At 29.2% G+C, this 19,680-nt stretch overlaps 6 protein-coding genes across 9 annotated transcripts; 3 read left to right on the forward strand and 3 right to left on the reverse strand.

Annotated features, from left to right (window-relative positions):
- Positions 1-83: 83 nt before the first annotated feature.
- LOC122517178 (pre-mRNA-splicing factor CWC25 homolog) lies at positions 84-2,391 on the reverse strand. 2 transcript variants are annotated; one of them, XM_043635599.1, is made up of 7 exons: positions 2,351-2,391; positions 1,853-2,192; positions 1,585-1,745; positions 891-1,517; positions 524-777; positions 310-428; positions 84-237 (listed from the first exon to the last, which is right to left on the reverse strand). In XM_043635599.1, exons 1-6 carry the CDS (start codon positions 2,366-2,368, stop codon positions 314-316), a joined length of 1,515 nt encoding a protein of 504 aa, XP_043491534.1. In that variant the 5' UTR covers positions 2,369-2,391; the 3' UTR covers positions 84-237; positions 310-313. The 2 variants fall into 2 exon arrangements, with proteins under 2 accessions (XP_043491534.1, XP_043491533.1); XM_043635598.1 differs by having other exon boundaries at positions 84-428.
- A 1,443-nt stretch (positions 2,392-3,834) lies between these two features.
- Positions 3,835-5,673, forward strand: LOC122516193 (UBX domain-containing protein 6). Its single transcript, XM_043633807.1, has 5 exons — positions 3,835-3,944; positions 4,029-4,181; positions 4,253-4,655; positions 4,736-5,031; positions 5,138-5,673. Exons 1-5 carry the CDS (start codon positions 3,868-3,870, stop codon positions 5,526-5,528), a joined length of 1,320 nt encoding a protein of 439 aa, XP_043489742.1. The 5' UTR covers positions 3,835-3,867; the 3' UTR covers positions 5,529-5,673.
- Positions 5,674-6,372: 699 nt separating this feature from the next.
- LOC122516194 (synaptic vesicle 2-related protein) lies at positions 6,373-9,802 on the reverse strand. 2 transcript variants are annotated; one of them, XM_043633809.1, is made up of 8 exons: positions 9,092-9,183; positions 8,807-8,992; positions 8,405-8,589; positions 8,131-8,327; positions 7,985-8,048; positions 7,714-7,839; positions 7,429-7,637; positions 6,373-7,183 (listed from the first exon to the last, which is right to left on the reverse strand). In XM_043633809.1, exons 3-8 carry the CDS (start codon positions 8,501-8,503, stop codon positions 6,571-6,573), a joined length of 1,308 nt encoding a protein of 435 aa, XP_043489744.1. In that variant the 5' UTR covers positions 8,504-8,589; positions 8,807-8,992; positions 9,092-9,183; the 3' UTR covers positions 6,373-6,570. The 2 variants fall into 2 exon arrangements, with proteins under 2 accessions (XP_043489744.1, XP_043489743.1); XM_043633808.1 differs by lacking the exon at positions 8,807-8,992 and having other exon boundaries at positions 9,092-9,802.
- Positions 9,803-10,013: 211 nt separating this feature from the next.
- Positions 10,014-12,252, forward strand: LOC122516196 (protein unc-119 homolog). 2 transcript variants are annotated; one of them, XM_043633812.1, is made up of 5 exons: positions 10,252-10,291; positions 10,427-10,614; positions 10,963-11,076; positions 11,154-11,453; positions 11,533-12,252. In XM_043633812.1, exons 2-5 carry the CDS (start codon positions 10,479-10,481, stop codon positions 11,658-11,660), a joined length of 678 nt encoding a protein of 225 aa, XP_043489747.1. In that variant the 5' UTR covers positions 10,252-10,291; positions 10,427-10,478; the 3' UTR covers positions 11,661-12,252. The 2 variants fall into 2 exon arrangements, with proteins under 2 accessions (XP_043489746.1, XP_043489747.1); XM_043633811.1 differs by having other exon boundaries at positions 10,014-10,614.
- LOC122516195 (protein ABHD11) lies at positions 12,139-13,744 on the reverse strand. Its single transcript, XM_043633810.1, has 5 exons — positions 13,412-13,744; positions 13,186-13,342; positions 12,701-13,066; positions 12,271-12,605; positions 12,139-12,204 (listed from the first exon to the last, which is right to left on the reverse strand). The coding sequence occupies exons 1-4, from the start codon at positions 13,528-13,530 to the stop codon at positions 12,285-12,287; spliced, it is 963 nt and encodes a 320-aa protein (XP_043489745.1). The 5' UTR covers positions 13,531-13,744; the 3' UTR covers positions 12,139-12,204; positions 12,271-12,284.
- Positions 13,745-14,196: 452 nt separating this feature from the next.
- Positions 14,197-15,546, forward strand: LOC122516198 (transmembrane emp24 domain-containing protein 2-like). Its single transcript, XM_043633813.1, has 3 exons — positions 14,197-14,426; positions 14,844-15,187; positions 15,304-15,546. The coding sequence occupies exons 1-3, from the start codon at positions 14,300-14,302 to the stop codon at positions 15,451-15,453; spliced, it is 621 nt and encodes a 206-aa protein (XP_043489748.1). The 5' UTR covers positions 14,197-14,299; the 3' UTR covers positions 15,454-15,546.
- Positions 15,547-19,680: the final 4,134 nt, after the last annotated feature.

Here is a 19,680-nt window from a genome sequence, read left to right on the forward strand (position 1 = left end):
ATGTATGTATAATCAATTCTAGTAAAAATTCATTAAATGATATCTTATTTTTTATACAAAATAAGTAAAAAAAAAAATCTTAAAATTTATTATATTGTATATACGCGTATTCCTATAATTCTAACTGTACAAGTGTAGTCAATACGTTTTCTACCGCATCCCGGAGAAGAGATTCCAATCACAGGCCAAAATTGATTTTTTGCGTTTATTTGTGACTACCGTCACAAATATTTGATACTGGAATCCCAATAGAAATTGGTATGTCACACGTACCCTACACGGGTAGTAATGAGTGTCATACTTACTAACCAATTCATCGTTTAGCAAAATTTGTATCCATTGCTCGACCAGATCGTTGTATGTTGTTTATATTAGATTTAATTCTCGATGCAACCGTACTAACTTCAGCTGCTGCAGCTAATTGCTTCCTGTGTTAAAAAATATATATATATATATATAATATTAATGATACGTTAGAGCGTATAATTTTTAAAAGAAGAAAGAAAATAAATAAATATTTTACCTAATAAAATCTTTGTTATATATTTTGTCGTTAGATAATTCTTTCTTTTCTTGTTCATGATACTGCTTTACATTACGTTCTCGTTCTTTATTTCGCCATGTTGCATTTTCCATCATTTCCAACCTACGTTTTTCCTTTTCCTCTTCCGAAAGTTTTTTCTTTGGAACCCATTTCTGTTCAATTCTCCTACCTTCATTAAACCTTTTTTGAGGTAAATTAAAGGAAGAGTGGTAGGATTTTCTTTTATGATTTTCCTGTAATAAAGAAATATTTAAGTATATATATATATATATATATATATATAGATGATTTTTGTTAGTTAGAAATAATTGGAAAAAATATTAAACTAGTATTAGAAATGACATACGTCATAGGATTTTTCTATAGATGATCTTTCTTTGTATCTCTTATTGTTTTCGTTGTCTCTGTAATTATTATCATCTCTATGCGCTGTATTCCTTTTATACAGATGGTCTCTTTCTCTTTTTGATACTCTATCTGATTTCATAATATGAGTATTGCTACTTTTACTAAGTAATTTTTGAGTATCTTCTTCGTCACTTTTGCTTGATTTTTTGTGCTTTTCTTTTTTTTCATTATCTTTCTTCTTATTTTTTTTTCTATGTGTTGTACCACTATCATTACTACTACTTCTCTTTTTATGATTTCGTTTTCTTTTCTTACGTTTAACTAATTCATTGGTACTACTGCTGCTACTACTACTATCATTGTCGTCACTGTTACTTTCTCTGTCACTATCAGTGTCGCTGTCAGAATCACTACTAACTTTTTTAGACTTCTTCTTCTTCTTGTGCTTAATTTTTTTCATTGACTTTATCAAATCTTTCTCACTAATCCTATCTTTCAACTTTTTGTACTTTGCTGCTAACAAATTATCTAATTCGGTTTCGTCGTCGCTGTTATCCGTGCTGTTGGATGATTTTTTCTTTTTGCTTTTTTTCTTCGTCTCCTTTTTCTTTGCCTGTTGCTCCAACTGTACAAAATTAAATTATAGTAATCACCAAAACAACAATTCAATATTTAGGAATATTCTTACTTACCAATTCTTTAAGTTTTTTTAACTTGACTGGATTCTTCAACAACTGACTTCGTGTTTCAGTTTCCTTCTTTTTTATTGCATATAATGGATCTTCTTGCATCTTTCTTGCTAGATCGACTTGTTCGTTTCCGGAGAAAAATCGTAAGGAAGGTGGAATACATTCTAAAATAATAAATTAATATTAATTAATAAAATGTATGTGTGTGTGTGTGTGAAAAATAACTTAGCAGGAAATCTTGATTGATGCCAATAAACCTAATAATACCAACCATATTCAACATGATTCTTTGGTGCTCGATTTAAATCCGCATCCTTCTGGGCTTGCGCTACTTGCTCAAATGATTTGTCAATCGGACGACCAAGTAAATAATCTTCTCTATTTACCATATCGTTCGGACCCTTGTACATCCAATCTAATTTCTTATCATCTTTCTTTTCTATAACGCCTTGCTCCATAGCATATTTTGTCATGTCTTCTCGGTCTCTTTCCATAGCTATCTCTCTCTTCAATTCTGCAATTCTTTTCTTCTCTTGATTCTTCTCTTGTTCCGCTTTCCATACTTTTTCCATATTCTTCATGGTAGATGGATGCCATGATTTCTTCAAATTCTAGGTTAATTTGCATGAATTAGTGATTATGAGTTTTATAGAAAACATTATAGGTAATTATATATAATAATTAATAAAATCTAAAATTGATTACTTATATTTAAACACGCATATAACGATTGATCTAATTTTTAAGAAAATAAATAAAATATACATACCAGATCCCCGCCACCCATTTTTCTAATTTATGTGCACATATAAATTATTAAACTCCTGATTAAAATTTATTATAAATTACTATATATATATATAAACACAAATATAAAACAAACGTTTTATTAACCACAATTAAATATTAGAAACTACTATAGTTTATAAATTATTATGGTAATATAAACTGTTATGCTCATAGGTTATGAAATAAAATAAGTGAATACTAGTGACACCACTTCTCATAACGATATTTCTGCGCACTAAAAACTAATAATCATTTGATAAGAGAATGGTTATGATATTACCGACTGAAGATAATACAGAAGTACATAGAAGTTCACAAGTCTCCTTTTTTATCTATTATTATTTATTATATTTATCTATTATTATATTATCTATTTATTATTTTTATTTATATTTTATTAATTATATTTATTATCTGGGTAGATAGAAAAGGGGACTTGTGAGCTTCTATGTACTTCTGTATTCTTTGACAATATACAATGAAAATGCGTCATATTATGCAGTTTTAATAAATATATTAAAATCCATCTTTGAAAATATACGAATTAATAACTCTATAAATTAAAAAAAAAAATACACCCTTAACTTGTTAAAATATTATCAGATTATTTGAATATTAAAAACAAGTTAAAAATCAATTGAGAAGTAAGACCATGAACTATAGAGATCAGTTATAAGGGAAGAAATATTGTAAATGAGACTTGTATGGGCTTGATATTATAACGATGATGACTTTTGTTTCATAGTTTGAGCAGTTTGCCACAGTTACTACCATTTTCTTGAAGTTCTAATTTGCATTCTAGGTTTATATCTAGTGATGACAATTCGAGGATCTTTAAATATGTCAGATAGAAAAGTGCAAGATTAAACACGAAAAAGTTTGTTCGTGTAATGAGCAGTACATGCGAAAATTCGTGTCCGTGGAAGGACTACCTAGAAGATACAATTAATAAATTAACTTCTTATTTAACGAATTTTCTTCCATCGAATTTTGGCCTAACCCTCGATTCGACCAACACTGTTATCTTTGGCAATGAACCATTTTTAAGGTTTTCCGAATTTTTCCAAGAATTGATATCGTTGTTATCTTTTGACGAATTTCAACTGCAATTGCTTAAGATCTTTTTATTTATACTTACAAGTACAATTGCTTTAATTTGTATTGCTTGGCACGTATATGGTTTGAGAATATCTGAACAATTTATGAATCCAAGTGAGTATGACTTCATCATTTTATGTAAGTTGTTTTTTCCTTTATTGAACTCATAGTTGAAAGAGCAATTTTTTCTCACCCTTGTTCAATTAAAAATAAACAATAAGAAGTATATATTATTTAAAAATGATTTCTTTTTTAGGTGGCCTACCCGGATATTACGGGAAGTCCTCAGAGTAGTCATTAAATATTACTACTTCTAAGTTTTATTATTGAAATTATAAAACGATTATTATATATTTTCAATTACATCATAATTCGACTTTATATTTCTAAAGATTCAAGATGGTAGATAAAATAAAGGATTTCTTTCAAAAGAAAAAAACCAATGCTAAGTTTATTAATGCTGGAAGAGGATATAAGTATGTTTAAAACAATACAAAAATTATTCTTATTTAAATCAGTCTATATATAAATATTTTAATATATTTATAAATATTCTATAGATTGAACGAAACTAGTAGACCCGAAACATCGGGGAGAATTCAATCAGAAATACCAATAAAAAGAGTAGAACCTACGGATGAAGCAAAAGTTGCTGGACAAGCTGCATTAGCACGATTACAAGCGAAACAAACTGATACACGCAGATTTAACTTGTATGTTATTTAATATTTTCAATTTAACATAAGTTAAAATACATTAATCTGTTTAATTTTATTTATAATAGGTCCTATGCGGCGATACAGGCACGCGTTAAAAAAGAACTGGAATTGGAAAGAAAAGCACGACAGGAACAGGAACAAGCAGCTTCCGCTAAATCAGCTGAAAAAGCTAAGGAAAAAGATAGAGAAATTTTAGCTGTCACCGATGTATACTTTCGATGTCCATATATCTCTGATGAAGTTTTAACGCGAGAGGAATGGAAAAGAAAGATCCGAGAATTTCTATACGAACAATTAAATGAAGAAGAAGCTGGTTTAACTTCTTGCTTAATCATTTATAATTGCAATGCAGGAAAAACTAAAATTCAGCAATGTATAGAAACTTTAGAAAAGTATATAGAAAATATTTTAAAAAATCCGGGAATAGAAAAATATCAAAAGATCCGAATGTGTAATAAAATATTTCAGGTAACTGAAATTATTATTGTGATATGAATTATTTCTATATAAATAATGTTAAACACAATGTTTTTTTTTTTTTTTCAAAGGAAAAAGTGGTGCCATTGGAAGGAGCATTAGAATTCTTACAAGCTGCTGGTTTTGAAAAAAAGAAATTATTACATAATGACGTAGAGGAAGACTTTTTAGTATGGAATCCTGATGCGTCTACTATCGATGATTTAACTATACTAGTAGAAGCACTGAGATCTGCTGAAGTTATTCCACTTGAAGTAGACAGAAATTTGCAAGTTCTCTTGCCTACTCAAGCGAACGAAATGTATGAACTATCTGATAATTTCTTTACTATAACTTTAGAAGAGTTGAGAAGAGAGCAAAAACTTCGGTGAGAAAACGAAATTTCATTTTACTAAGTAATTCAAATAATACAACAGTGAAAATATTGATGATGTACAAATATTCGAATTATCATAATTTCTTTTTTTTGCCAGAACCGAAGCCATCGAAAGAAATCAAATGTTAAGGACTAAAGCTATGCGAGAAAAAGATGAGGAACGAGAACTAAAAAGATATAGATATACATTAATTCGAATAAGATTTCCGGATAACATAATATTACAGGGAACATTTTCGGTGCACGAAAAATGTAGAGAGGTAGTGGATTTCGTTAAAGAAAATTTGATCAATGCCGATATTCCATTTTTCTTGATTTTACCAGTAGGTCAAAAACTCCAAGAAGAAGATTATGATAAAACTTTATTAGAGTTAAGATTAATACCGATGTGTTTATTAAAATTTTCATACGAAAGCTATAAAAGAAATTTGGATATATCCGTAGGATATTTAAAAGAAACCGTGCTTTGCTTAATACGAAACACATAAAATTATGGTAAATGTTAGGTGTATCACTGACGTTTTTGTACAAAATAATTTTTTACAAGAGGTCTTTTGGTGTACGTTTTACATTAAATCGTGTTTCTTTTCTTTTTTTTGTATAATTCCAAAATAAAATATATTTTTACGGGTATTTCTCTATACTTCAGCTTTGATGCACGAATGATTTCCATAAGAAATAGATATATATTTTGAATCATTGAAAATCTGAGCATTGTTAAGTTTCAGAATTCTATTTGTTAAATATCTATGATCTACCTAAATCAAGTTCAAATCATACATAATACTAGAATATATCTTTACAATAATTACCCTTATTTTGTGCCTGAGACTTAACGAAATATTTAAAATCTTACACGTTAGTATACATACACTGATTGAAAATACATATATACGCATTTTTATTTTAATTTTTTGTTTTTATTTAACAATCTAATCAATAAATAATATATATATAATATATATATATATATATTTATAAATATATATATTAAAATTATATCTTATATTGTACTAATGATGTAAACATAATATAAACATTATCCAATAGCATATGTTTGTCAGAATTTTATATAAACATTTTTCTCGATAGTGTCCTACAAAAATATGAACGTGTTAATACATATATTAACTAAATACTTTTTCTGTTTTATAAATATTTACAAAGAGAATACAGTTTCCATCTAAATTTATCCTATAATTGTTATATGTTTTAAGTAGTCATCATTGAGCATTAAAATATATATATAAATAAATATATTTTGGCACCTATACATTGTATATTATAACTCATTTCAGTCTTGGTGCATCGCTTCTACGTCTGTCTTAATTATTGTATCTTTCAAACTTGCATTATGATGAAATAAACATGATAGTTATGTAAATATAAAAAAACATGTATTAAACTATTTGGATAAATTAACAAATATGTTCGTATCAAATAAATATTAGTTGTTGTCATGCAAATACATATACATATATGATCATAAAATGAATGAAATTTGTATAATTAAGAACATTCAAACTTTAATCATTTAGCATTTTTAGAGGATTCTTTTAAATTTTGATTTTTAGATTCTACAGGTAAAGCAAGCGTAGCAATTGCTGCGCATAAAGCAGCAATGGCATATGTCGCCATGGCTCCTGTGATAGACCATTGTAGAAAAACTTGTGCTATATAAGGTGTTATCATAGCACCAATTCGTGCCATAGCACTACACGCACTCACACCTACACTTCGTAAATGCGTCGGATAAACTTCTGGCGTGTAAACGTATGCTGCTTGAAATACTCCGGCAATTAATCCTCTTGCTAAAAATATTCCTATAGTCAATACTGCTCTACTCAACATACAAGCTCTTCCTAAGAAACAGACAACTAACGAGAACATAACTAATTGGCATGACATCGTTTTTCTTCGTCCTATTTTTTCTATCGCAAACACAGTAGAAAAAATTCCTGGAAATTCTGCCAATGTAGTCCACAAAAGATCTATGTAGTCACTTCGCCTTAAACGACATTCTAATTGACAAGTATTCTCTAATTTCTTCCCGTTTGCCCACGAGCCGCATTGTTCTGATGACGTATGGAATAGTTCAGTAGTCATTAATACTACACCGTAGTAACAAAATGCTGTAGCCATCCTATAATTGATTACATTTACATGCAATATTCTAATGTTTACTACCATTACAATTAAACAATAAAATTATAATTAAACATAATAATATATCAGTTTGTTAATTTTATAATAATATTTATGTTTGTAGCAGAACTGTGCAAGTGTTAAATACTTTTTATTTATTTATTTCTCATGTAATATTTTCAAGAGGTCCTGTATAAATCCAAATAAACCATCACCAAAATAAATGATAATTTGTCTATTTACCACACCAGCCAAAGTAAGGTAGAAGTCTTGCACATTTCCTTGCTTAACACATCCGTGAACCTACCGCGATTAGTTTGATAAAATCGATCCATAATTAATCTTCCTAATGGTAATGGTTTCTTATTTTCTCGTGCTATTCTTTCCAACGTAGACAAAGCTTTATCCATTTTACCAGTTGTCATATCAAATATTGCGGATTCTGGAATCCACTATTGAAATATAATTTAATAATTATAATATGTTACAAAAATACATAAAATAACTTGGGAGTTATTTTTAGCTTACTGGTGTAATAGATGCAAATATAAGAAGTGGGATTGCTGATAAGGTAAGAAGCCATCTCCATCCAAAGTTTGGCATTACTATTAACGCTATTGCAACTTCAAGACACGCACCAAGTGCCCAGAAACACTAATAAAAATATATATACATTTAAAGAAGAAAATAATTACAATATAAATATTAATGTGCCATATTAATCCCTTGCACTATAAGCTGCGTGCCATATCCACTACTATATTTTATACATTGTTATAGTGAAAGGAATAATACTTACATCCAATAAAATAACGCATTTGGCTCTCTGTTTAGCTGGTAAAAATTCAGCGTACAACGTAACCCTGTTGAAAGGAAGAAATACTGGGCAATAACTAAATATAATACAAATCTTATGTGCATTATATGGACTTACTAAATACTTACGATTGTGGTACACAACCAATAGCAAAACCGACTAATCCTCTCAGTAATAATATCCAAAGAAAATTAGGTGCAAAAGAACTTAAAAATGCATAATAAAATAATAATACTGCACATAATGTTAAAGCTTGCTTTCTGCCATATCTATCGCTTAAATTACTCCAAAATGTAGAACTTAACATCATGCCAAGAAAGACAACCTGAAATAATAAATTATTTTTATTTATACTTGTAGCACATTCAAATATCATGGTATTCAAATATTTCAGATTATTACCGTTGTCGTTAAAGCTTGTTGATACCGAGAAATACCCCAGTCACAATGTAAAGATGGACTGAGAATACTCAGTATAGTTATTTCCATACTATCTACCATCCAACATAATCCGGTAAACAATGAAAGTTTCACTTGAAATTTTCCAAAACCCAATTCATTAATAGCTTGGACTACTGTGAAAGTATCTATTAATAAAAAGATTAAAGTAAATTTTTTATTACGCAGACTGTATAAAAAGTCTTTATAGCTTCAAATTATATACATCTTATTTTCGTTATCGATACTCATCATAGTAAAAATTAAATAATATTTACATCCCAGAGTTGAAACAACGAGAATTGTTTCATAATTGCTTAAAATATAGAGATTATAGTGTAATTAGGTTTTAATTATATTAATCACCTCTCTACTATTAACATCAATGTTATAATTCCCTATAATTGTATTAGTTTACTCGAGCAGCCATTAGTCAAAGCGATCTTCGTAAAGCTAATGGTATTCTATCATGCATTATTAAATATTATATTTAATTGATACATGCAATTATATCTTCTTTGAAGTTAAAAATGATGAATAAGCATGATTACCCTATAGAACAAAACATAACATATCTTGAAGTTTTGCTTTAAGATATAATATATGGTAAATATTTTTTAGTAACAATAATAAAATGATACAAGCTCATACCGTCAGGTATAACGACTATGGAGGAAAGTTCAATAGAACGATCAACGTTATCTTCAAAGATGCTATTATTGTATCTTACATGATTTAGGGTTTCATTAACATTTAATTCCGAGCCACGTGATTCTTTTAATTCACGATACGGTTCGTTTGAGTTTGGATTGTTCTGAGTTGTTGTCATTATTAACAATTTTCCATGAATTTATATTACCCGCTCAAAATTATTTCAATTTTTGATAATAATAATAATAATAATTGTTGTTGCAACAAAACAATTCTCAAACCTAATACAATAATAAAAGACGACGATACTGATGATATTTAAGGCGGATTTTATTATAGATAATGCTCATTTGTATGTAGAGCGTAACATTTCTTCGTGAGCTTTAAGGTTATAACATACAACATAAATACCGTACGTCAAAACTACGTCAAATGCATATGCATATACAGTAACAAATGTAAATTAGGGTGGGGATCCTCTGACAATTGATTTCATAATTTCCTTCTTATATTTTTGAAGATATTTTTCATGTTCCCTTATGGATACAAACAATATTACATTTTTATAGTAATTCAAAACAAATATTCTTTTGTACTTTTATTTTGTAATTGAATATTCTGAGATTCTTGTCGATATATTTGAATATTTAATATTATCGATCGATTATCGAAATTTCCAAGGCCATCTAGCGAACGAGCGATCGAATTAATTTTCCTACTTTAATCCCCTTGAATGGGAACATTTGTTTTACATACAAATAAATAATATTAACGTTGAATTTGAGAATAAACACTAAATGCACATTAAATTTAATGTTTGATTAAATTAATTGTTAGATGAGTGATAGAAAAAAAAAATTAGATGATTCTGAAACAATGTACGATCGTTGCACACATTTGATTTCTTTTTAAAGAATAATTTTCATTGGACGTCGGGAGCAATAGGAACGCCACGTGGCGGCATAAAGATATCGAACATTCATTTATTATTCAAAGAGTTACGTTTCTGAAGGATATTGTTTAGTAATGGACGTTTGTTAAAAAATTCGGTGTATTACTAAAGTAGACATTTTTAAATGGACGTTTTTTTATTATTATTATCATTATTATGATTATTGTTAAAATGTATTAGGCATGTGGAATATTATTAAGTACGAGAAGAAAGAGATAAAAAAATTATTTACACGCGACAACATTTCGGTGAGAATTGGTGCTTCAAAATCAAGCTATTGAATTAGTTTTTTAAACGAGTAATTTTCAATTAATTCGAATTTCTAAGATTCGCTTATACAATAGTTTGTTATCTTTGAGTTAAAGAATTGTCTTCTTTTGAAGAGCAAATAAAAAAAATTCAATTCCAAGTACATGGTGTACCGGTGCCCAAATAATGAGTGTTGACAGCGAGAACAAGTCTAACGAAGCAATCGCATCATTCACTCCATCCGCTGATCAAGAGAACACTGGCAATGGTGATATTCCAATAACACCAGATATGGTGCTCCGACTGCCTACCATCACAGATAGTATGACAGTTTTATTTCGTGTTATTAATGTTATTATTAACTTAATGATAATAATGGCATATAGTTTGGAAAGAAAAAAAAAACACTATGGAACCAAAGTTACATTGTTTGCCATCACCTAAGATAATAGATGCACATTATTTTCTTTTCTCATGGATCTATATATGTACAGTTTTCACTATGCATAGTCAACATACTATGTGTTTCTACATTTTCTGTATCATGCCCATCCCAGAATCCCATTTCAATTTTGTCTTCACGCTTCTTTGGTACTGCAAAAGTATACAAGATGATACAAATGATACGTCTTGGCTCAAGACGTAAATGCGGTACCTATATTCTTTTCAGAGTATTTATGCTCTCCGGAAGCTAATATTTATGACATAGACTTTACCAGATTCCAAATCAGAGATTTGGAAACAGGAGCTGTCTTGTTCGAGATAACCAAACCACCGGCTGCTGGTTTGTACTTGTTTCTTACATATCGTTTTAATATTTTTTGCTAACACCAAATGTATGTTAATTTCTTGTTCCATTAGAATGCGATTCTCATCAAGATGCAGAGGCAGATTCCGAAGAATCTACTTGCGAGGATGCTAATACTGGAAGATTTGTGCGTTATCAATTCACACCGCAATTTCTTAAATTAAAAACGGTCGGTGCCACGGTTGAATTTTTGGTAGGGCCCAAACCAGTCAACAACTTCAGGATGATCGAACGTCACTTTTTTCGGGATAGATTGTTAAAAACATTTGATTTTCAATTTGGATTTTGCATTCCAAATAGCAAAAATACGTGCGAACATATTTATGAATTTCCGACTCTACCAGCTGATCTAGGTGCGTATCACTTTTAAGTATTTATTTTTTATGCTGATTTTTTCATATATAATTTATTATAATAATTCATATATTAAAGTTTCCGAAATGATTGCAAATCCATTTGAAACTCGCTCGGATTCGTTTTATTTTGTGGACAATCAACTGGTGATGCACAATAAAGCAGATTATGCATATAATGGAGGACACCAAAACGATGTGATTTAAAATGTTATTTGTTGAATAGAATTACTTGAAAGTTATATAGATTGAAAATACCTTAATATTTGCACGTTATGAAAAGTAATTGCGTTATTAATTCGATTATATACCTGTCTAACTTTTAAGGGTAGAATTACATATATGGCACTATAATTTGATTTAATTTTTTGCCATATTATTGCTGTCAATCATACGCAAAATATTAGAAATCTTTTTTGAACATACTTTTATTAATAATATTTATGTCATCGATTATAACAGTTCAAACTAGTTGCACAACATAATTTGAACAATTTAATATGAGCTATTTTGTTTTTCTACTTCTCGTATAATTTTTGCTTGAAACGAAATAAACGGCCTCAAACCACTTTGTGCATCTTACAATATTTTTTTCTCTAAATAAGAGAAAATAATGCCTATATTAATATTTATATATATATAAAAAAAAAAACATGAGATATATATCATGTAGAGAAATTCTTACCTGACATAAAATTAGCAATTCGTTTATACTGTGTTACACATTTGCTACTCTTTCAACCTGTAATCTCTGTAAAAATTTTCACATAAATATATGTACATATTTACAAAAGGATAATTACAATGTTACTCTTACATATTTTACAAACATCACGATAAGTGATTTTGATTAATAAAATTGGTGGCAATGTTGATAAACTCTGTTGGATTATCTGCATGTACCCAATGATTAGCACCATTGATATAAAGAAATTCAGCACTTGGAAATAATTTTTGTATAGCTGGATGATCTTCAACTTTTATGTAATCGCTATTAGAACCACCTATGAACAATGTTGGACCCATATAAATCTTCCCCTCTACATTAGGGAATACAGCAATTTCACTAGAGAAGTTTTGCTCCAATACCGGTAAGTTCACACGCCATTTATATTTCCCAGGTTCTGCCTCTACAAGGTTCATTGTTAAAAACTAGAACAAAATTTTGTAAATAATATTTATTTATTTTTTGATATATCATCACGATATAAAAAATATATTCTATAAAAACAATATGATTTACATACCTGTCGTAACGTCAATGGTTTAACGCTCTCCATGAGTTGTTCTTCTGCCATTTTACGTGCTTTAGTCAAGGATGGACTTCCATCCAATGTAACAGAACGCATGGCCTTAAAAATGCCCAGCATTTGTATTAGACTAGGACTAGCTCTTACAGGAGACATATCGACTACTAATAGCTTTTCAACTAATTCTGGATAGTTTAACGCCAAGTACATCATAGTCGATCCCCCCATACTATGTCCAATTAGAATAGCTTTTTCAAATTCTAAATCATTTAATAACTGTACAATATCTTGTGCCATATGTTTGTAAGTTATTTCTGATGAGTGAGGTGAATCTCCATGATTCCTTGCGTCAACCGCAATCACCTAAAAGTGATCCTACTTCTTAAATTTTTGAAAGAGAGTAAAAAAGATATTAAAAAGAACAAATGACACAAAATGATTATTATTGAAAACAAGGACATTACATAAAATTTTCTTACTACCTTACGTTGAGTTTTTTGATGAATCACTTTGGATAAAGAATTCCAATTATTCTTAGATCCAAATAAACCATGCATTATTACGATAGGATGAATAGTAACATTATTATTTTCTTTCATTGATTCATAGGAAGCATAAGCAAGTTTAACTGGTTCGACACTTAAAGAAAATACACATGGAGAAGTTAGTAAATCTTATAATTAATATCTTATATTTTCTAGTACGTACATAGTAGAATTGTTTAAGGTTTTATAAGTTGATAAAAATCGTAGAACGGAAGAAACCAACGTGACATTTAATCTTCCGAGATGAATTAATCTACTACTTTGAGTTGTCATTTGAATCATTGTCAAATACAAATATTATGAATGAAATGTAACGTTAAAGTCTAATCAACAGTGTGGCAGTAAATTTATTTTAAATAATAACATATTAAAACTTCATAATACCCATTATTGTCTGAAAAAATTGATATGTTTTCATAATTTTAATCTGCAATACTATAGAAAAATTTAAGGCATACTCCACATTAGTTTTAATCTATGTACAGCAATATGATAAGTAATTATGCAAACCTTAGGAGAGTTTTTATGAAAGTACGTGAGCATTAGGTGATTTACAAATAGTTTTCAAATATTGAATAATTATCTTACAATAACGCAATCAGATTTGGGGTTATATTGAAATTGCTAGGAAATTAATTAATATACTTTTTCTACGCTTTTACACATAAATATATAAATGATTATATTATTTTATATTAAACTTTAAGAAAAATAAATTTGTATTACGTAGTTAATAAGTAAATCTATATAGCCAATCAGATTTGAGATAGAATTTAAAGCTCTCGGAAATGAATGCTAGTTATAAAATAAATTAATTAAAATTTTTAAAAATCTTAAACGTAAAAATATATGTTTATATTAAACTTTTTTTCATATACATATAAGAAAAAAAAATTTTATATTACGCAGTTAGGAAGTAAATCTATATAGATTTATAAATTAATGGCAAAGTGCATACGTGGCGCTAGAGTAGCGAACATGTCTCTCTGAAGTGGCAGAAAAAAGAAAGAACATATGTCTTTTACGTGGTCCTACTGTAGAATTTGATAAAATGAGTTGGATTATTTCGTGTTTATTCTTAATTATATCAAGTGTCTGTGTTAGAGCATATTTTATAACGGTGGATGCTCACGCGGAAGAATGTTTTTTCAATAAAGTCGACGTTGGCACCAAAATGGGTTGGTTTATCATGCACATTTGAAACATCCCTTCTAGTATTATGTCAATATATATATAAACAAATAAGTCAATTAATTATAATAATTATTATATTAACTTATTAATATATCATAAATAAGCTATAATTAAGTTTTTGCATATATATACATTAACATTTGGTTCAGTAAAGGTTATACATTGCAATTCATTCACATAGTTATCTATGTCAATGCTAATGTTTAAATTAGTATTTTAAAAATTATCTTTATTATAGTAAGCTATAATTTATTTTTTGTATATATACATTAACATTTTCTTCATTGAAGATTGTAAAACTTTGCAACTTATTTATATAAGTATTTCTGTCGACGTGTAACATTTACATTAGTATTTTAAAAATGGTCTCAACTGAATGAATATATATTTTTTTCTTTTAGGTCTAACATTTGAAATAGCAGAAGGTGGATTTTTAGATATAGATGTAAAGATAATCGGTCCCGACGGCAAAATCATTTATCAAGGAGAACGAGCAAGGAGTGACAAATTCACATTTGCGGCGCATACTGCAGGAATTTATACATATTGTTTTAGTAATGAGAAGAGTACAATGACTCCGAAGGTTGTGATGTTTAATATGGATGTAGGTGAAAATCCTAAGCAGGAAGAAGGTGCTGGCGGTGGAGGTGCAGAGGGTGATACTAATCATGGAAAGTTAGATGATATGATTAAAGAATTAAGTTCTAGTCTGTGGGGTGTTAAAAATGAACAAGAATACATGCAGGTAATTTGTTATACATTTATAAATGCATTGTATCTACATAAATAATATTATGTTAAAAGACGATTAAAATGATGTATATAAAAATTTCTAATAAATATTAAATTCGTTATTTTCAGGTGCGTGACAGAACTCACAGAGCAATCAATGAAAGCACAAATTTCCGAGTCGTTGTATGGTCGTTCTTTGAAGCCACGGTATTATTGCTCATGACCTTAGGACAAATTTACTATTTGAAAAGATTCTTCGAAGTTCGAAGAGTCGTTTAATTTAGGTCATTCCGCAATAAAATCATCCGTTCATTGTACATTTTTCTATGTAACTAAGTTATGTAAGATTATAAAATATCATCCTTTGGAAAATTGTTTGTATTTTATATCGTATTTTATTATATAATAGATACCCTACACGTAAGACACACTTGTTTTTTTATAAAGTAATATTCGTGCATTGTATTATATTTTCGTTTTTGGATAAAATCTTGTTTTTTTTGTTTAAATATGTTTTGTATTATTGTAATAAGTTTTAAAAACAAAAAATAATGCACATGTAGAATGACTGGGGGAATGGCGATGGCAGGCGAAAAGAATTTTTGTTCTTAAATCCAACGTCGAACATTTTTCTCGGTGCAATAGCCTTAGGATATTCCTGGGTAACTACTCATTTCACTCGCGAAGCAGGCGTAAGAATAAATGAATCAAATGAGGAGGGTTGTACAAGTACCCTTCTAGTGTCCTCCCTACGGTACTTAAACCAGAAAAACTCATTGTGCCCTCCTCCTCATTAGATGCCACCTAGCAGTCCCGGCCAAGATAACAATACCGTTCGTGTTTTTCTTCAACGATCTGTAGTTGAGAGAAAAAGAAAAAGAAAAAGAAAAAGGAAACAAATAGTGTCTACTTATGCATAGGGATTGTTTGTCATTCTTTTCTATGGCGATACTAAATATATACATTCATACAGTGCCGAACAAAAGTATTGACACAGACTACATTTTCTTGTAACATTTTTTGTTGATTTATATAAAAAGTACGATTGTTTAGTTAATTTTTTTGTTTGTTAAATATATCTATAATGTTCAAAGTTTAAATATATTTTAAATTACGGAAATATTAAATTGGTGTAGAATATATAAACAAAATAAAATATGCAAAAAAAGCCCTGTTTTTAATTACAAAATTATTTTTAATTATTAATCTTTTATAGTCCGATTTTTTTTCGTGATTACAAAACAATTTTCAAAGATAAAAAATTTATTTCCATATTTTAAGCTTGAGTTGATTATCAGTATAAACAATCTCTTACTTAAAATAAATATTATGAAATAATTATATATGCATCATACAAGGAAAGAAAAAATAATATAAATTTATCGATGTGTATGTGTGTGTGTGTGAGACATCAAAGTTACAGGAACCTATAGAGATTTAAATAATAATTTTTTCTTATCATATACCTATTTAATTTCTATTACTATCGAAATAATTAAACTTTATATAGATTATATAGATATATATTTTACAAAAAAAAAGAAATTATATAAATACAGTATTTAATTACTAATTAAAAAATTAGTTCGTGCCAATATCTCTTTTCGACGCTGTATATATTGCATATACAGTAAGTTTAAAAAAATCTTTGCAAAAAAAAGTTCAATCTCGTTCGAATTATAAAAAACAAATAGAAGATGAAGTTCCAACAGATGAATAAAACTTTATCGAATTATTGATCTTTCATTTGATATTTATTATTGTTTTATTTCAAGAACTTCAATGTCGCTTACAATCGATCCAAGGGATCGAAGTTTCTATCTTGTAAGTTGATATCGATATCAACTTCATTCCTTTCATAGTCTAGATGGTACGTACTCGTTTCAATTCTAAGAACTACGTACTGTACATACTACTACTACTACTACTACTACATATGTATGCATTGTGGAAAAGTAAAACGTAATACATGGCTGGGGATTGGAGCGATCGTTTTCTTTCGTCTCACGATGCGAATGAAGGCACTCCTTGATGTCACTCCGGTCATCCTAAGAAATAAATTGTTTACGCTTCTTCGATACGATCGAAATGATTTCGCCGCCGTCGTCGTCGTCGTCGTCGTCGTCGTCGTTGTTGACGCCTTACCAGGCATTGAAGTTACATGTGGCAACGCGAACGTAAACGATTTCTCAACTTACTCGACGTCAAATATCAAAATATCTTAGCGAATATGATGACAGGGATGAACAAACTTTTAAATATTAACATATTCGCGATGGGCGTCGTTCGGACGAGACGTTTAAGTGGATACTTCATAAAATAATTTGAAATACAAAACATATTACTTATATTAAAAAATAAATAATAATAATATTACAATTTAGCATAGTTCAACAAGCAAATATAATAAAAACAAATATTTTACTATCCAACGAAATTGAATAAACAAATGAATAATTACTATTAAATATCTTATGACATAGGACTTACGTCACCAATATTCAGCTAAATAATTTGAAACGACGTAGTATTAGATTTTCGGTACCGAATGTGTTAATAATAATAAATTTAGTTAAATAAAGTCGTTAATATTTTGCAATATGTTTCCAGTTAATAATAATTATGCGTTTTTTTTTGGTTTTAAGACCTGCGCCCAAAGGTTCTAAAAAAAAAAAGAAAACATACTATTTGTATCTTGTATCTTGAAAAGGATCATTAATAAGATCTTCTAAGTTAATCGTTTCTTCTTTTCCGTTTTTTTTTAAGGATGATCTTCCGAAATCTCTGACAATCCTTAAATGTTTCGGTCGTGACGATTCGAATCTCGAAATACCGTGGTAGTATCTTTTCGTGGTAATGGTTGAGACAGAAAATAATCGATCGACGGCAATTTTTATTCTCGATTGCGAGGGAGAAGAAAGAAAGAGTGAGAATGAGGGAGAGAGAGAGAGAAAGAGAAAGAGAGAAAACAAAAAAGAAGAAAAAGATCGAACGGATAATGTGGAGAAGGTCGATAGCGAGCGTGGAAAGAGGGACATTTTAAATGAAGTAAAGCGATCGTTTTCTCTTTCTCTCTTTCATTTTAATTAGAGAGATAAGGAAAACCTGAGAAAATAATCATTTAGAAATGGTAGGTCTACTTTACAGTTCTCATGTGCATTCTCTTGTTCGACTATTAATCGAATAGAAAGATAGAGAATAAAATAAATGAAAATTTTGTACAAGGGAAACAAATTGGGATGCATCAACGAAATTTAATTATGTATAAAAATATGTTAAAATGGTCAATATTTAACAATTATTTATTAGGAAACATTAACAATTATTTTAGTCAGTTTTATATTTACAATGAGCCAACGTACCACTTCATATTGCAAGTTTGAAATAATTAATATTTGTTTGTAACACAAAGCTTCAAAATTCTTATACACAGAAATTTATTTTAAGATTATTAAACTTGCAAAAGAATATTTTATTGTTAGCGAAAAATATAATTTACATAAAATATAATAAAAATACAATGATTATTTTTCTAACATAAGTAGTACTTGGTTGATCCTCCCTTGGCTTGAGAACAATTGAGCATATCTTGAGATCAATTTTCTTATTAGTTATGTACAATTTTACTTTTATTATAATAAACTACTGTTTTAAAATATAAAATTTATATCAATTTACAAGAGTTTAAATAATCCTAAAATATATATATATTTTTTTTTGTATAAGAATTTGACAACATAAAATTACAAGCAGATTTAAAATATACAGTAGTGGTACGAATACTCCTGTGACTCATTGTATATTTTTTGTTCCAAGTTATTAGACAAATTTATCTTTCAAACTGACAGAGTTACCCAGTAATTTGTTATACCCAAAATTAACCAGATTGGAATAAAAGGGAACCCTAAAGTTAACAATCGGGGAGGCCATTCTTTCTTATGAGCGACAGGAGCCAATTCCAAAAGAAAGAAAGAATGAAAGAAAGGAAGGAAGGAAGGATACCCGATGAGTTCGAAATGTTTTTCCAGCGTAACGACCGAAAAAAAAGTCCCTTTCCGAGGGAATCTCTCTTTCGTTCTTCGCAAAACTGGTTAAACTCGAAGAGAGAAAAAGTGAGAGGGAAAGGAAGAGAAAGAGAAAGAGAAAGAGAAAGAGAAAGAAAGAGAGAGAGAGAGAGAGAGAGAAAGACAGAGGAAGGAAAGAAAGGCCGACCCCCAAAGAAAAGGACAAACCGCATTATTACGAAGAATAGCGTCGTTCCTCGTGCGTACGAGCACGTTCTTATACATACATACATACATGCATACATACATACAAATATCCATAAATATATACGCACTTACGTACTCGTTCTTTCTGGTCTTGGCATCGCTATTCCGGCGTCCTTGAACAATGATCCGAATGCGGAGCAACGTACCGTTTCCATCTCGAAACGCACGATCCTAATCGTTAATTGGGGGGTAGCTCGATCATGCTAGCCACCCTCCCCGGATATTCTTTCGAAGG

Source organism: Polistes fuscatus, unplaced genomic scaffold (genome assembly GCF_010416935.1).
Source record: "Polistes fuscatus isolate 324 unplaced genomic scaffold, CU_Pfus_HIC Scaffold2, whole genome shotgun sequence".
NCBI lineage: Eukaryota > Metazoa > Arthropoda > Insecta > Hymenoptera > Vespidae > Polistes > Polistes fuscatus.

What these genes read in the sequence shown, in the direction of transcription:
- LOC122516193 (XM_043633807.1), top strand. Translation starts at nt 3,868, where the DNA reads ATGGTAGATAAAATAAAGGATTTCTTTCAAAAGAAAAAAACCAATGCT. An exon ending in AATGCTGGAAGAGGATATAA is followed by an intron (nt 3,945 to 4,028) that starts GTATGTTTAAAA and finishes AATATTCTATAG; the next exon opens with ATTGAACGAAACTAGTAGAC. An exon ending in AGAAGAGAGCAAAAACTTCG is followed by an intron (nt 5,032 to 5,137) that starts GTGAGAAAACGA and finishes TTTTTTTGCCAG; the next exon opens with AACCGAAGCCATCGAAAGAA.
- LOC122517178 (XM_043635599.1), bottom strand. An exon ending in AAAGAATCATGTTGAATATG is followed by an intron (nt 1,746 to 1,852) that starts GTTGGTATTATT and finishes TTATTATTTTAG; the next exon opens with AATGTATTCCACCTTCCTTA. An exon ending in TAAAAAAACTTAAAGAATTG is followed by an intron (nt 1,518 to 1,584) that starts GTAAGTAAGAAT and finishes AATTTTGTACAG; the next exon opens with TTGGAGCAACAGGCAAAGAA.
- LOC122516196 (XM_043633811.1), top strand. Translation starts at nt 10,479, where the DNA reads ATGAGTGTTGACAGCGAGAACAAGTCTAACGAAGCAATCGCATCATTC. An exon ending in ACTGCCTACCATCACAGATA is followed by an intron (nt 10,615 to 10,962) that starts GTATGACAGTTT and finishes TATTCTTTTCAG; the next exon opens with AGTATTTATGCTCTCCGGAA. An exon ending in AACCAAACCACCGGCTGCTG is followed by an intron (nt 11,077 to 11,153) that starts GTTTGTACTTGT and finishes TTGTTCCATTAG; the next exon opens with AATGCGATTCTCATCAAGAT.
- LOC122516195 (XM_043633810.1), bottom strand. Translation starts at nt 13,530, where the DNA reads ATGATTCAAATGACAACTCAAAGTAGTAGATTAATTCATCTCGGAAGA. An exon ending in ACCTTAAACAATTCTACTAT is followed by an intron (nt 13,343 to 13,411) that starts GTACGTACTAGA and finishes ATTTTCTTTAAG; the next exon opens with TGTCGAACCAGTTAAACTTG. An exon ending in ATCAAAAAACTCAACGTAAG is followed by an intron (nt 13,067 to 13,185) that starts GTAGTAAGAAAA and finishes GATCACTTTTAG; the next exon opens with GTGATTGCGGTTGACGCAAG.
- LOC122516194 (XM_043633808.1), bottom strand. Translation starts at nt 9,269, where the DNA reads ATGACAACAACTCAGAACAATCCAAACTCAAACGAACCGTATCGTGAA. An exon ending in AATGCGTTATTTTATTGGAT is followed by an intron (nt 7,840 to 7,984) that starts GTAAGTATTATT and finishes TATTTTTATTAG; the next exon opens with TGTTTCTGGGCACTTGGTGC. An exon ending in ACCTTACTTTGGCTGGTGTG is followed by an intron (nt 7,184 to 7,428) that starts GTAAATAGACAA and finishes AATCAATTATAG; the next exon opens with GATGGCTACAGCATTTTGTT.
- LOC122516198 (XM_043633813.1), top strand. Translation starts at nt 14,300, where the DNA reads ATGAGTTGGATTATTTCGTGTTTATTCTTAATTATATCAAGTGTCTGT. An exon ending in CGACGTTGGCACCAAAATGG is followed by an intron (nt 14,427 to 14,843) that starts GTTGGTTTATCA and finishes TTTTTCTTTTAG; the next exon opens with GTCTAACATTTGAAATAGCA. An exon ending in ATGAACAAGAATACATGCAG is followed by an intron (nt 15,188 to 15,303) that starts GTAATTTGTTAT and finishes CGTTATTTTCAG; the next exon opens with GTGCGTGACAGAACTCACAG.